Source organism: Magnolia sinica, chromosome 3, assembly GCF_029962835.1.
Source record: "Magnolia sinica isolate HGM2019 chromosome 3, MsV1, whole genome shotgun sequence".
Classification (NCBI taxonomy): domain Eukaryota; kingdom Viridiplantae; phylum Streptophyta; class Magnoliopsida; order Magnoliales; family Magnoliaceae; genus Magnolia; species Magnolia sinica.
The window spans coordinates 62,030,119-62,045,717 of record NC_080575.1 but is presented as its reverse complement, the minus strand read 5'-3'; the positions used below and the strand labels follow the sequence as shown (position 1 = coordinate 62,045,717).

Genomic DNA, 15,599 nt, shown 5'->3' with positions numbered 1-15,599 from the left:
CAAATCTCAACTCGATCCGATGCACGGTTTGTGCGTGGTGCTCTGTCGAAGTTTCAGCTCTCATGCAGGGCCAGATTCTGAAAATTTGTTGTAAAGAAAAACGTCTGTAAATATTGATGGATTTGTAGATGGAATGCTTGTAGGAGGAGAAATATGGATGGAAGAAGGTGGGGGTGAATCGGGATAGGTGTGGCTTTGCACCACAGTAGTCAACCCTTCGAGGAAGGGAGAGTTTCGCACCCAATTGAATCTCCACAGCTTAGAAATTTAGAGGAGCAGAAAAACGTAGTAATTTTATTAATCTTCATTGAATAAAAAAAGACTATAAGGGGTGTCTATTTATAATAAAACCCTATATATATCCCAAAACTCACTTCATGTGCGTAACCTATTACTTGGCGATGAACTAATAAAAAATAACAAGTAATCAAAGCAATCTAAACCGTCCATGATACTCCTAATAACAATAATAAGCAAAACCCAAAGTACTAGATTAATTCGAATAGTGGGCCACGATCATGAGAACCCGTGGTGGATTCACATGACTATCGAGTCCACTCCAATGAACCAAAACGCAGTCCTCTAACTAGGAGGCCCTCCCTGGACGTCGCCATTGGTCCAGATTGATGGCGGGGCCTTCCTCCTCCTTGCGTACGTACGTAGGGGGCGTGCGTGTGCGCGAGATGTTCCCATCACATATTGCCATTAAGTTTGGGGGTTCTTTTTTGCCCGGTAAAGCGAAAAAGGTTTCTTCCCACTAGGCGGACCTTTCCTCCTTAGGGCTGCCTAGAGCTGAATGTAAATGGATCTTCAAGAGGCAACCTGGGGATGAGTGCTGGTGGGCATGTGCTGTTGTGATGATAAGTGGAACATTGTCTTTGCATTCCATCATCACTCTGATGAGGTGTCCAACACCTTTGTGGACAAGAAGTAGCTGATTGGTTCGCCAAGAAAGGCAGTGCTGGGGTTCCTGATTCCATTTTCTTTATCGTGGAGCATCTCCTTGGGGAGCAAGAGGTAGAGCTACTGTGGATAGAGCCAGTAGTGAACTTTAGATCTGGGAGATGCTTGTCTTTGTGGGGTTCTGAGTTTATTTGTGTAGGGTTTGGTAATCACATTGGCCTTGTATAGTGATGCCAATCAGGTGGAAAAGAGAGAGGGCCTGCCTGTCCCAACGACAATCCTAGCTACAATTGTAGGCGCATCATTTACTACTGTAGACATGATATATTTAGAATGTTTGAGATGACTTCGGGGTGGAACTAGGAAGCTGCTGCCAGATGGGATGTGCCTGTTGAGTTGTGATAGGACTTTGATTGGGAATTTGGTTTTGGCTGGGAACTGTAGCATTCTGTTGATGGACTACGGGGCAGCCAGAAGTTTGAATGAGGCTGCAACATGTGTTAAAGACATGTTTTGTGAGATTTTTCCAGATCCTGCTCTCGGAGGTTATTTGTGGATAGTGATCGAAACAATGTCAGGATTTTGGAGTGACGTCTGGGCAAGTTTTCCTGTCAGCTTTTTATGTGCTCGTGTGAAGCGGCAGTCAGAGCCTCATCAGCTTGGTTATGGATGTTCTAATGTCTCCAAGGGTGATTGCTTTTTGTTGGGTGGCTAGGTGAGATAAGATACTGATGATTATCTCAGGATTTTGCCGAAAATCATCATCGTTTGCAGCAGTCTGTATTCAAGGCATGTGGAAATTCTGAATTACCTTCTATTCTTTTTATGTTCTCAGCGATAGACAGGGTTTTCAATAGGTCAGGTTTGTGTCTGTTCTGGTCCTGGCATACCTGTTCCTGGATCTGGCTAAGGGGTCAGATTCTGGAGGAGGAGCAGGGAGAAGAGAGGAAGGATTGCTGAGGGAGGGGTGAAGGGAGAAAGGAAGAAGGAACAAGGTAGAAGGGAGAGGAGAGAGAAGGAAGAGAACGAACGAGTAGGAAGAAGGGAGAGGATCACATATGAGAGCATGCAATATGCCAAGCTCAGTGTGCACATCTCTTCCTCTTCAATCAGGGTGAAGGGAGCCTTACTGCATTGGAATCGTGCTCTTTTTATTTTTATTTTTATTTTTATCATGGCCTGAGTTACAAAATGTACTGTACTTTACCTTTGCTAACTTACATCATCATGTTGTAAGGTCCTTGTGTCGCCTGTAGATCAAAACAATCTACTGTTTGATATTCAACAGCATTGCATCTCTTTGTTTATGCTATTACCACCCGCCCCCCCCCCCCCCCAGAAGTATACTTTTAATACAGGACTCAATGATCAAACCCATTACCAAAGATGAATATCATATACTCTTTGGATGTTTACTTTTACCATTTCTCCAGTTCTCTCCTCTTAATTACATACCCATTGTAGAAAACGTGACTCACACTTTAATTATTTTTTGCAACTGGATTGTGTAGAAGAAGAATTGAAATTGGGAGTCTGGTCAACTGGTGCATGGAGCTAGGAAGGTTTCTTGTGGATATGCTGTTGCTGAATGTAAGTTGGTAGCTCTTCATTCGGTTTGCTTGTATCCCATCAAAGTAATTTCTTCCTGTTGTTTTACGGAGTAACATGGGTGAATATGGCACAGTGCCACTTTGTACAGAAGCTTGATCCAATTTTTCACCAATGGCTATTGCATAGATAACTTGGTAACTATCCGTGTTCGGATTCTCTTGGCCATCTTGTACAAAACTTGGTAATGGGTGGATTGAATTCAACTCAGATCTTGTTTTGCCCTGTGAGCTTGGTGATTCTACAATCATGGCAGCACACCGTCGCGATGCAGGTTTTATTGGGCTCTGGTCATCCTATTCAGTGGAATCTATGTTTGAGGTTTCAGCTTTGAGTTTTAACTGTACATAGGAAAGGGGAGGAGCTACCACCCTGGTCTCTCCTTCTAAGTCAAGAGACGCAAACTTTGATACTTTGGCATAGTGTGATGGATGATATGCAGGTACTTAGAAACTGCATGCATGGCATACCAGTCAAATCACTGTCCAAATTATCGTTCCCAGTTTAGATGTATCAGGAACCAAAGATCTATGTTGTCAAATGGCACAAGCGATCCTGTGCTACCTATGCGGTCGCATGGTCATCTGAACTTTCGAAAAAAAAAAAAGTTCTGAAAATAAAAGAAAATTTTTTATAAAAGAAACTCTGAAAAAAAAATGTGAAGTACTACAAGTGTGGGAATTGTTTTTATTGTGTTATTTCCAATTTCATTAAAATGTTATTATATTTGTTACATCTATCAAACTATTAGACCATTACAAGTCAACTAACAAATAATCTAATGAATATATATAAAAAAAAAATGAAAAAAAAAAACATCGGTGAAATTTTAGAGATAAAGAGTACGACAGTAAGAGGTCAATAAGATAGAATAATCATGGTTTATGTGGTTTTATAATTCTTTATGGCACCATAGCATATGTGGTCCATCCTCCCAAAATGGCATATGTGATCACATGTTCACTCATGTGATTGTAAATGACAACACTGCCAAAGATCCAACGGTCCTATTTCAACAAGTGTTGCCAATCAAAAGTTAGGATTGTTTAACCAATCTGATTTTGGGAATGTGACTCGCTGACAGTGGGTGCACAGGTTAGTCTGTTTAAATTGTGTTAATGTATGTCACATGTATGATTTCTGACTACCTCCGTATCAAGCATGATATAATTCCTGAAGGAAATTAGCTAAAGTAAAATGTAATGGGCCCTTTTTCCTGACTGCTGCTGAAATCTTTTTATTTTTTATTTTTTATTTTTATTTTTATAAATTTATTTATAAAATATAAATAATGCTAATGTCAATTTCAGAGGATGAATTGTTGGTCAGAACAACTGCCCGTGAGATTGGCTTTGCTGCAGATGGGCCATGAATAAAGAATTTCCCACTGCTTGGTTGTAAGCAAAGATGACCAACCATTTGCATCCAATGGGCAGAAAGCCTTATTTTGTCGAGTGAATTGTTAAACGGTGCAAATCATTTTGCCTGTGGTCCATCCAGCAGCCATGCTTGATCCATTCTGATCACTGCGTATGGTCCAGATTTTCACATGTATGCGAGCCATCTTTGAGTCAGCACCATAGTTGCTGTAGGAAGTGACATGGTTGTATTTTCAAAATGCAACTGTGAAGAGCCATACATTTACTCCTTTCAGGTTCCATTTGCTTTGTGCAAAACAGGCGGATTTAGTATTTGCACTCATCATGGTCTCAGAAAGGTGTGATTGCACAATCTCCAGACCCTAACCAACACCCTATTCATCTCCAATCCAACAGTAGATTTGGGTCCAAAAGAAATGTATGGACATCGGGTCCAAGTTTTCCAAGCCGTTCCTGCCTATTTTTACCTTACCATATATATATATATATATATATATATATATATATATATATATATATATATATATATATATATATATATATATATATATATATATATATATATATATGAGTCATGCTCCCCTACGCACGTGTGCACCTTTGCACACGTGCCATGGTGTCTAATCTGAACGGTCCATGTGATGCGGAATCCCATAAAACCCATGTAACAAATTTTCACCCCGATCTAATATTCTGGTGGGCCTTAGGAAAGAGAAATGCAAATCAAGGGAGGAAATTGTTTTCATTTTTCATGGCCCATCAAAGTTTTAGATCAAAGTAAAACTTAGGCCCAGGGGGTTTCAGGAGGTGCTGCTTCACATGAACGGTTCAGATTTTGGATCCACATCACGTATGATGGGTTCTCAAAAAAGTTCGTACGTAGTACGTACGAACTGGTTCGCAGGTGATCGTATCCGTATATATATATATATATATATATATATATATATATATACGGAAAATGAGCGAGTTTCACTTCCGTGTCCTATTGAATGCACTTGTTTGTCAATATGTTGCTGGCACACGTCTGATCTAATTAATAGGCACATCAGGTGGGCCGCATTGAGAATGCATTATGGCTCTGGCCAGTCGGAGTTGGTTCTCTCTCTTCTATCCATTAGTGTAGACAACCTGATGAATGGACATGTTGGATGCCAAATAAACATCATGGTGAGCCCTAGGAAGCTTTCAACGGTGGGTGTCATTGTCTCCACTACTTTCTATGGTGTGGTCCACTTGAGCTTTAAATCTGCCTCATTTGTTGGTCCATGCCCTAAAATAATCTTGCAAAATGGAAGTAAGCCTGTGAGCCCATGCCAAGGCAAAATGAAATTTCCTCTCCTACTTATTCAAGCCTAGTCCCATCTTGTTGATCTTTTCTACCACCGTAGCAGACATGGAAAATAAGTGAATAAACACTTATATATGATATAGGCCACAGGATACATGGCAGGGGTGATGCAAGGATTAATTCTTATAGGTTGGATTGCTTTCCTTTCATTTTAGATAACAATCCAATCAAACTGTTAATAATCTTCTATTTTGGACTAATCAAATCATCATCAGCCATTTGTTATTAGTATAATCAGACCATTTGGCTTCCACATCGGTCAAATCTAGCCGTTCATTTTCAATATCAATCCAATTGATTCATTCACCTAAATTTTAACATGAGTGAATCGTTCATCTTCAACAAGGGTACATCGATCTTCCATTTTAGACTTATCCCTCTAATTAGTTGGAGCTACATGATGGATTGGCCAAGTCTATGTGGACTACACCTTTGATCTGTAATGGTAGCTGGGCTCAAACTACCATTGGTCTCTAGTGTTTTTCATATTGGTTCGACTGAGCCTATATTGAAAATCAATGACGGATGTCGAAAATGAGTGGTCGACTTGAATGACGCTAAAGATATACAGTTAGATTGAACCCACATCATAGATGAACAATCTAATAGGATTAATAACAAAGTTTGATGGACTAATTGTGCTGGAATTAGAGATGAATGGTCATATTTGGCTGATATTGAAAATCAACAGGTAAATCAACCTAAGTAGAAGCCAAATGGTCCTATTTGAATGATATTAAAGATAAATGGTCTGATTAGACTGATATTAAGATATTTTCAAAAGCTAGACATTTACCTATGACAGGACTGAGACACTTTTGAACATAACTCCTCTGCTGTAGTTGCAACCAAATGCACACTAGGAGTCTGATCCAGATCGAACACAGTAAGGCTGGTGTTATGCCAGGTTTTCATGGGATGATCTTGAATGGGGGGATATGTAGAATTGGGTTTTTAGTTTGTAGAATTAAACACATCCACTCATTCAGTTGATGATTTGATAGGCAGACTAACAACAACAACCCCTGAAATCTCCAAGGTTAGAAAAATCCTAAAAGCTAATGCTGGGCCTTTTTTTTTTTTTTGATGTTTTGTATTCTGTATTTCAATTCTAGCCATCTTCTTGTGGAAAGTGATTGCTCACAACTGCATGTTGGTTAACTTAAAATTCAACCTGTGTTTGCAGGCATCAAAAGTGAAATTTCTATTGTATGAATGTCAACAACAAATTAACAAATATGGATTCTATGATTGGGTTCAACCCTTTGGCTTCCAATTGAAGAAAGCCTCATAATCATTCTTTATACATGGCTAGAAAATCACAATAGTTTAGAACAAGAAGGCAAATTTTGCTTCTCATCTCTATCTACCCTTTACTGTGGAAATTGTTACCTCATTAATAGAACAATTCATTTGCGTATTAGAATCAGAGTTTCCAGTGGAGACACTCATGTAGAAAGCAGATTTTTTCGGTGTTGGCAGAGTTGCAGTTTCACCATCAACTGTCAAGCATGGTAAGAACAGAAGCCATGGTCGGTCGATCTCTTGCATTTTCTTGCACACACAAAAGCGCCACATGGATGCATCTCAATACTTTAGATGGATTGTATGTCTCACTTAGTGAAGGATCCATAAAATCAATGTATAAAAGCAATCCATACAAGTAATGGATGAATAATCATTTTGACACTTACATGTCCTGTAAGGCTAGAAGCGTCTTCGTAGTTGTAAAATCCAAAATTCTTTTCTCCACTGACGATTTCAAGCAATACAATTCCAAAGCTAAAGACATCGGATTTCATAGAAAAAAGCCCATTGGCCGCACACTCAGGAGGCATGTAGCCACTACATTCCACAATTATGTAAAATTAGTATGGTGCCATATAAGATACGTTGCAAGTAATGCATAATTTACTTTCTTTGAATGTTGAAAAATTGTGTCGTAAAACGATAATATTTATATTATAAAATAAGTAGAATCCGTTTAAGGCACTCACAAGGTCCCGACAACTCTATTTGTATTTTCTTCAGTTTGGTTTCCACCAAAAATTCGTGCCATTCCAAAGTCTGAAATTTTAGGATTCATCTCGTTGTCAAGAAGAATGTTGCTAGTTTTTAGATCTCTATGAATAATTCTCAGCCTAGAATCTTGATGAAGATAAAGAAGCCCTCGAGCAATTCCCAAGATGATGTTGAAGCACTTATCCCACCCTAGTAATGCACATCGATTTGGATCTGCCAATTGTATTCAGAGAAGAAAATGTAGTTTCACCAACAATGCAAGTTCTTACCTAGTAGAATTCAAACATGAATCTGAAATAGATTGGAGCTTTTCTGGATATAGGAGCATACCAAAGAGAAAGAAATCCAAGCTTTTATTGGGCATGTATTCATGGATCAACATCTTTTCATCTCCTTCAATGCAATAACCTAAGATCCTAACCAGATTCCTGTGTTGTAGTTTAGCAATCAGTAAAACCTCATTCTTGAACTCTTCAAGGCCCTGTCCAGAAGTCTTAGACAGTCTTTTTACAGCTATTTCTTGTCCTCCTGGAAGCTTACCCTAATATAAGATGAAAAAGTATAAGACAATGTCAATTGAAGTATAGATGGTTAGGGCCATCAGGTGGGCCACATACGTACCCTGATGAGTTCAAAGGATTGATCATTGGGCTGAGTAATCTAAATGGGGCCCACATGACAGATGACTTGGATGTCCCACCCAAGAACTTGGTAGGGCCATTTGCAGGCATGTTGACTGTATGCATAGGTGCACATGAACCTAGTATAGCTCACAGCTCATCATCCAAGAAAAATAGGTGATCTATTTTCATCTTTTAGTAATATAGGTTTTGGTCATGGACGATTACCTGATAGACAGGCCCAAAACCCCCTTTTCCAAGCTCATTTGAATCTGAAAAGTTCTCCGTTGCTTCTACTATGCATTCAAAATCAATAAATAGTATATCAAAGCTATTCTTTCCATCCATCAACTCATTGTCATGAAAGCTTGTGCCCAAACAACGTAATGACATGTTCGGCATTTTTTTCTCTGATACAAAGAAAAACAATAGAAGTCATGAAACATATAAGTATGATGGATGCGAGTATTCAGAAGTATCAGTTTGTCACTAACCTTTTCTCTTATTCTTCCTCCTCCACAATCCATAGATCAATGTCATAGACAACAGAATTCCTATAGCAGCAGTTATTATGATGACTAGCAACAACCGTTTCTTCCCACTTGATTTGTTAACACTGCCTTCCGTGGATACAAGAAAGAAAATACACTCAAGTCATATGCTTTGGAGGAGGATTCATGGAATACTGATTCTGCAAACATATTTGCTATGATAAGTGATCTAATTACTATTAAAACCATGACAATGAGTGGAATCCACATGGTATGAACCCAATCTATGACCACCTTCTAATGGTAATCAGATTGTTTCCCACTGGAAATTCTGTCCTCAACTTACAACTGTGATTTTTTGGGATGTTTAATAGAAGTTAGATCAAGACTCTTACTTACCACGCCTGCAGTTCATACGTAATGGATCCCATTGAAAATTTCCATTGCAAAAGCACCTTTTCCTTCCAACTTCTTCCTTATCTGACAAACATGATGAATTTGTCCAAGCATTGCAATCCTCCTCCGATTCACAAACTGGCTCCGGTGGTGCATCCCATTCAATCACAACTCCCTCCTGCCACATGCGTACTTCCACAGATGATCGTAAATTAACAATGCTCGAATAAGAGCTACACCCAGTATCAGAAATCCCAATCTTATGTGATGTCGATGACTGCAAACCTCCAGCACCATAACCACAACAAATCTCTGAATAGAAACAAGGTGCTCTTCCTTGCTGTATATAGCTATGGCATGGACTAGAAGAGTTGCAATTAAGAGGTGACAGGTTTTTGGGTGTTGAAGAACAATTTAGCAACAGAATAGTGTTATTTCTGTTCACATGAAATGCTAAACTGCTATTAAGATGAATATCACTTGGTTTCAAACTCCCAGCCCAACAGAGATCCACACCTTCTAGTTTGATCACAAATGTCCGAGTTTCTGGATTGATGTTGATAATTGGAAAAGATGCGCCATTAGGTGTGTGAAAGTGGAGCTGTCCAGTGGAGTTATTACACTCGAAGCTATTATAAGCGGGATCGCCGCAGTTGAGTCCGGGATTTAAAGGATGAGGAATGGTATTGGTACCACAGCTTTCACACTGTATTCCTGTAAAATCTATGAGAAGACAAACAGAGAAATTCCATTAAAAGGGCGGCAGAATAATGTACATAATTTCTACTTTTGGTTATACACATTTTGTATTATTGGATCTTAGATGAGCAAAATTGAAATTGATAGGTGTAGGTCTTCATAAGAGTGGGTCACACAACCACAGACATGAAATCTAAGCCATTCATAGGTAAAAGCTCATTCTGAATATGCATGGCTTAAAAAATAACTGAATGCCCCTCATTAGGTGGGTACAGATTCATAGTTGGCTAAACATCATTAAGAAAAAAGTATTCGAGTTTTATTGAGTTTAAATCATTAAAAAGATGTAAAAAATTTGGTTTAAAAAAAAAAAAAAACAAAAATGCAAAAAAATTGGAGAATAAAACATAATGAAAAAAATTGTTATATATGAATTTATGTGTGTATATATTATCTTTAAATAAGGTTAAAAGTGAAAAACTTCAACTAAGTTAATTGAAATTTCTAGATATCATAAATAAGAAATTATCTATATAGGTAATTTAAATTTATACCATAACTTTTCATCATGCATCCCAATATTATGATAATCCAAAGTGGTTGCTAGAGTGGAATGGTTAGATGATGATGATAATAACAATTTTCAAAAGAAAAACATTCTGAATTTGATTTGTCCAAAAAAGATGAGGTGGTTTTTTTTTTTTTTTGTTTTTTCCTTCTATAACATGGATTTTAAAAGGGAGTTTTATCAACTGCGTGCAGATTTCACGAGGATGCAGGTAGCCCTGTAATTTATTGACTTTTGTTTTCCATGAGATTACTAAAATAGGAATTTATTTTATTCATAGAAGTTGGTTTCTTCAGCCAGAGAAGGGATTTAGATATTAATTAATTTAAAATGAAATAAAAAATAAAATATAGTGAATAAAGAGAAAAGAAAACCCACGTTGGATGGATCTTATCTTGCTATTTTTGGTGGATGGGTGGGCTTTTTTAAAAAAAAAATCTTTCGTGCATTGAATAATTCAGTTACGCCATATTCTGGCTCGGTATGGTCTTTGAAAAATATCTACATGTATGTACCCATTCGTGTAACTTTAGGCCCACTTGAGAAAATCACACTATCAGCAAAACTGGTGGGCCATGCACTTATTCTCAGCACGCAACTGTGGCCGAATTGATGTATAGACGGCCCAAATTTACGAGAGATGATATACTGAGGTTTGGCCCCACCCACTGATTGCTCAACATCTCTCTAACATGTGCTATATTTAATTTTGATCCACTTTCCAGTGTGAATGAGGTAAATGGAATTGTGGGCGTATGCACTTATTTTAAAAAAGTTGACAGTGGACGACTTTGATAAAGGTGCGGTCTACCATGAGATCTTCAACCACCATTTCAGTCGGATGTGGACCATTCATTTACTTTTAATAAGTGTGTAAAATCAGCAAAATGCATGCGCTCATCAGGTGGGACGTTGAATCAGTGGGTGCGGATCGCCAAAGGATGTGCCAGTAGCGGGGTGTTTTATCTACACCGTCCATTCATTTTTCTAGATCATTTATGAATGACGTTATGAACGGTATGGATGGCATTTAAACATCACTGTCGACCCAAGGGAGGTTCCAACGGTAGGAATTTCCCTACCCACCTTTTCCTTCAGTGCAGCCCACTTGAGTCTTGGGTCTGCTCACTTTTTAGTCTCAAGTTCTAAAATTATCTTACAAAACAGATGGACGGTTAGATTTCTCACAAACATCACCGTGGGCCCACCTAGGTTTCCGGTGCAGTAATCCGCGTCCGCTTCACACGCGTTTGTTTTTTTTTTTTTCCCACGTGTGAAGCGAGAGGGAGTGCAAATATCGTTCTCCTTTATCGACCGGTCATCTACGTGGCCCAACCAGGTGGATGGGCCTGATTAGCTTGTGTGAAGACCGAGTGTATGGAGGCAACGTCACGTGCCATGATCCCATCGTTACCAAGCATCAAACGTGCTTATCCGAGCTATCGTAGCCTCTCACCATTTCTAACCTGCCATGAGGACACTGTGTACGAGATCCCGGCTTTTTTCACAAGGGGAATCGTCTCACACAATCAAGTTCACAAGGCATGAGTTGAATCTAAACCGTTGGATATCCTTATCCACCATCCATTACGCACATGCATACCCCACCGAGCCTAAATTTTTTTTTTTTTTTTTAAATTTTATGGGGCCCACCAAATGAATGAGCTTAATCTAAATGATCTAATAATCAAAACTTACTCAATTCAGAAGCCGCGAGTCGAACATTAAAAGGTCCACCTCCAATCCATCATCGTCCACCTCCCGAAGATCAGCCACATCAGTAAACCAAAAGCGACAGGGAAGAGAGCTACTGTTTCTGCTATCAATCTTGAAAGCATACGCCCTGCAACTACAACCATAAGAATCACAAACCCGCCTACATATTGTAGAATTTTCAGCTGATGAAGTATTTGTAGGATCAACCAACTTCACCCTCTTCAAATCCAAGAACCCATCGTTAGCCCCACATTGCCACTTGATCCTTGCCATACACCCATCGAGCCAATTTCCAGAATTCAAAGCCCTAGCCGACTTGGGCTTGAATCCCGGCAAGCATTTACACATCGGCTCGCCGTTCTCGTTGCAGCTACTGTTAGGTCCACAAGCACCAGATGAATCGCACATCGAATCCCGTCCAGACCAGGCGTTAATCGACACACCATCAGCCATTGATACTGAGTAGCTATTCAGAACACCGTATGATTCCATTACCAAACCCATATATACTGTATCTGTACTAGGAAGGAAGGAGTAGGTGAAATATCTCTCTTCTTCTTTGCTTGTGATGCTGTAGTTGAGACAGCTCCCTGGAAATGCAAGACTATCGAAGCTACTTCCATTCCAGAAAATGACCCTTTGGTACGGAGCCGATTTCCGCCAGATAAAGAACTGGTCTGGTGATTGAGGATCGATGCCGAATGCATAACTTCCAGGCGCAGGGTCATCGTCGGTTTTCCATGATCTGAGTATTTGGGTCTTACCGGTTGTGAGATTGATACCGATCTTCATACCAGGTAGTAGTGTATTAGAGGGATCGTCGAAGCTCTCCCATACTACTCTTCCTGAGTTACTAGAATTCCCTTCTCTCAAGACCAGATTGCCGGTATCTTGCAGCACTGCAATCAAACCAACGGATGTTGCTGCATTCGCTGCTGCTGATGACGATGACCACCGAATTTTGCTGATTCCATCCAAGACTAGAAGGTTTCCAGTACCATCAATGACTAATAATCCAGAGGAATCCGCAATTGGGTTTTCTCTGTTTGCAACCCAAACAACAGTGGTGCTGTCGGAGGTAATATTTTTCGATAACCATATTCCAACGTAACGATTTTTGGATTGGCCGGGACTGAAAAATCCCAATTCGAATAGCTTGTTAGTTGAAACAAGGGTTCGTCCATCTCTAAGTGATTGGAAGGTAGATAATGTGTTTGTCGCAGCGGCAAATGGAAGCAAGCGTATACATGGTAAGAAGAATAAGAGGATTGCAGTGGTAGAAGAAACACACCATCCATGGATGCTTCTGGTTTTTGCCATCGCCCTATTCTGCAAAAAACCTACAGCTTGCTTTATCATCTGGGAAACGCACGCTGAAATCTATATAAAAAGGACGCGGAATGACTACTGAAACTGTCAGTAGCTGGTAGATTGTTCTGGTTTTTATCAACGCCGTCCATCCATTTTTACAAGATCATTTTATGCATGAGCAAAAAAATGAGGCAGATCCAAATGTCACGTGGACCACACCACAGGAAACAGCAGTGATTGAACGCCGACCATTAAAAACCTCCGTAATGTTTATTTGCCATCCAACCTGTGCGAGAAAACACAAATATCAGCTTCACCCAATGTAATGCTTATTTGCCATCCCACATCTTGATTAGGTCAAACGGACCCAGACGAGAGGAAAATACAAATATCAGCTTCTACAACTTTCGTGCCCCCCAAAATTTTTTTTAACGTGAGCGTTCAATCACCATTGTTTTCTTGTAATGCAGCTACATTTGGATGTGTTTTATTTTTGCGCTAATGCTAAAAAATATGTGAAATAATAGATTAAAAACGGGGATAAAACACATACATCATGTAAAGCCCATGTAGTACTGGCCAATAGCCACCTCACTCTCGCTGCTGGCGGTATCCGCATACATAACCTTTGTTCATCTGTTGTTATCAGGAGGTTTGCTAATTCCAGGCTTGACTACCCCAATCCCGATGTATGCCTTCACATGTGCCCAGACGGCACTCCGGTGAATCAGGGTGGCCAGAGTGTTAAAAGTAGGGGTGGATCCTTGACCGTGGGGCCATCACATTACATCCATACCGTCCATCTGTTTTGACAGCTTATTCTAAGGGCTTGTTTGGCGGGCGGATTTAGCGGGATTAGGAGGGATGGGATCGTAATGTCCCATCCGCTCGGTCCACTAGTCTAATTGGGCCTACATAGATCCCACGGGACGGCTGATATTTCTAGCGAAGGTGGTCCCGGCAGTTGCAGTTCGACCCTCTGCTGCTAGTGCTCCTTTAGGCATGTCTGCTACGGTAGAATGACCAGTAGCCAAGGTGGCCTATGAGATTCCTCCCCCAGCTGCCCAGGCAGAGGCTAAGATTGTTGTTGCTCCCAAAGAGAGCCAGGCAGCGCGTAGTGGCGAGTTGGTAGCTGCACCAGCCCATTCCTCTTCACATGACGCTTGGCAGAGGGAGGTGGTGGACCTCGACGTGCCTCCTTCCCTCGCCGAGTAAACTTGGGCCAATGGGGGGGTTCCTCTTCCTCTATCCCTAAACACTTATCTATGCTAGTGAACTTGCATATCGAGGTGAGTTTGTAGTCGTAGTGTCGGGGTCAGGTTGCCCCCTTTTTTTTGGATGTCTTCTCGCTAACTTATTTTCCTCACTCTTGTAGGGTTGCTTGGGACCCTTGCAGTTCATCACTTCTTGCTTGACCTAAAGGCTTGGGTCAACAACGTGAATCAAAAGCTCAGTGCTGCTAGAGCCGACTTGGAGGGGAGAGCTTAGGAGCTTTGACAACTCTTTGTTTAGTAAAATCATGGTAACAATATCCAGTTCGACATTATCAGGGTTAAGTCTGACATCAGTTCCAATTGGTTTTCCGTTCTTGTCTCATCCTGTAAATCATATTAGTCCGATCTCATTTTCGTAAAAATAAGCCTCAGCCGTGTTAGACATGGATAAGAACGGTTTGTTATCAGCCAAATGATTTGGTTGAGATGTTTTAGCCTAGAAACTCAATGGCAGTGTTAGCACCATAATGTAATATAATGTAATTGGAGGGAATGAGCCAAACTGTATAACCGAATTCGGACACTAACCCCTCATGTGTGTCCGAATTCGGTTCATTTACAACTTCATTCTTGGTTCCTTCATTCGGTTTAGAAGAAGCTAGTTCTAATGTTTTTGCTTTAACAAACAATTCTTCAATTAAAAGATTATCCAAAAACTCTTTATCGCATATATGATCAAGCTAGTTCTAATGTATTCGGTCGATCCTTATATATCCATTCTTACCTTATCGTAATTTTAGTTTTCAACTGAGTCAAGGCCCACATGAAGCTTAGTCATATTTACCAATATATGTTCTTGTTCTTCTGTCTTTGGTATTGCCAAGCTTGATCGGGTTGGCGGGTACTTCATTTGAGATTGATCCAATACAACGGCCGATTGTCTTCTTTTTGCTACATATTGCCTTTGCCAATATCATTTATAAGTATGAGTCATCCCTTCTGGTATTGCTAAGAATTTCGAATGACTGGGCTTTTTCCACACTCCTTCTCAAACATGCCGATGTTTAATCATCCTTAACCGTTGGACGAATCTAGTATGATCACTAGCATGTTTGACCTTTTGTGGGTAAAGAGAATTTCTTTTTTCATAGTTTTGATTGACCGATTGTCTTGCTTGATATTTTAGTAGATAAAATATCCCATTTAATTGAGTCAAGCTCGCACATTTATGACAAAAGCGTTGATAGTTTGAAATTATTACCTCCAGACATGCTTCGGTCATGTTAAACATAGGCTTATGCCTCATACTCCTTTTGTCATC

General features: G+C 39.9%; 2 protein-coding genes across 3 annotated transcripts in view; one reads left to right on the top strand and one right to left on the bottom strand.

Moving 5' to 3' along the window:
• Positions 1-2,736, top strand: part of LOC131239963 (uncharacterized) — a 43,291-nt gene extending 40,555 nt beyond the window's left edge. For both annotated transcript variants that reach the window (XM_058237934.1, XM_058237932.1), the window contains one exon: positions 2,415-2,736. The gene's annotated coding sequence lies outside the window, so the exon portion shown is untranslated. The remainder of the gene's footprint in view (positions 1-2,414) is intronic.
• Positions 2,737-6,498: 3,762 nt separating this feature from the next.
• On the bottom strand, positions 6,499-13,179 carry LOC131238903 (G-type lectin S-receptor-like serine/threonine-protein kinase At4g27290). Its single transcript, XM_058236489.1, has 9 exons — positions 11,761-13,179; positions 8,774-9,207; positions 8,378-8,503; positions 8,112-8,293; positions 7,594-7,804; positions 7,239-7,476; positions 6,903-7,086; positions 6,634-6,795; positions 6,499-6,552 (listed from the first exon to the last, which is right to left on the bottom strand). Exons 1-9 carry the CDS (start codon positions 13,110-13,112, stop codon positions 6,499-6,501), a joined length of 2,943 nt encoding a protein of 980 aa, XP_058092472.1. The 5' UTR covers positions 13,113-13,179.
• Between the last annotated feature and the right edge of the window lie 2,420 nt (positions 13,180-15,599).

Bases quoted from the DNA above. Each gene is read 5' to 3' on its own strand.
- LOC131238903 (XM_058236489.1), bottom strand. From the start codon at position 13,112: ATGATAAAGCAAGCTGTAGGTTTTTTGCAGAATAGGGCGATGGCAAAA. The intron at 8,504-8,773 runs GTAAGTAAGAGT...TATCCACGGAAG, and splicing joins ACGTATGAACTGCAGGCGTG to GCAGTGTTAACAAATCAAGT. The intron at 7,477-7,593 runs GTATGCTCCTAT...TACAATTGGCAG, and splicing joins CTTGGATTTCTTTCTCTTTG to ATCCAAATCGATGTGCATTA.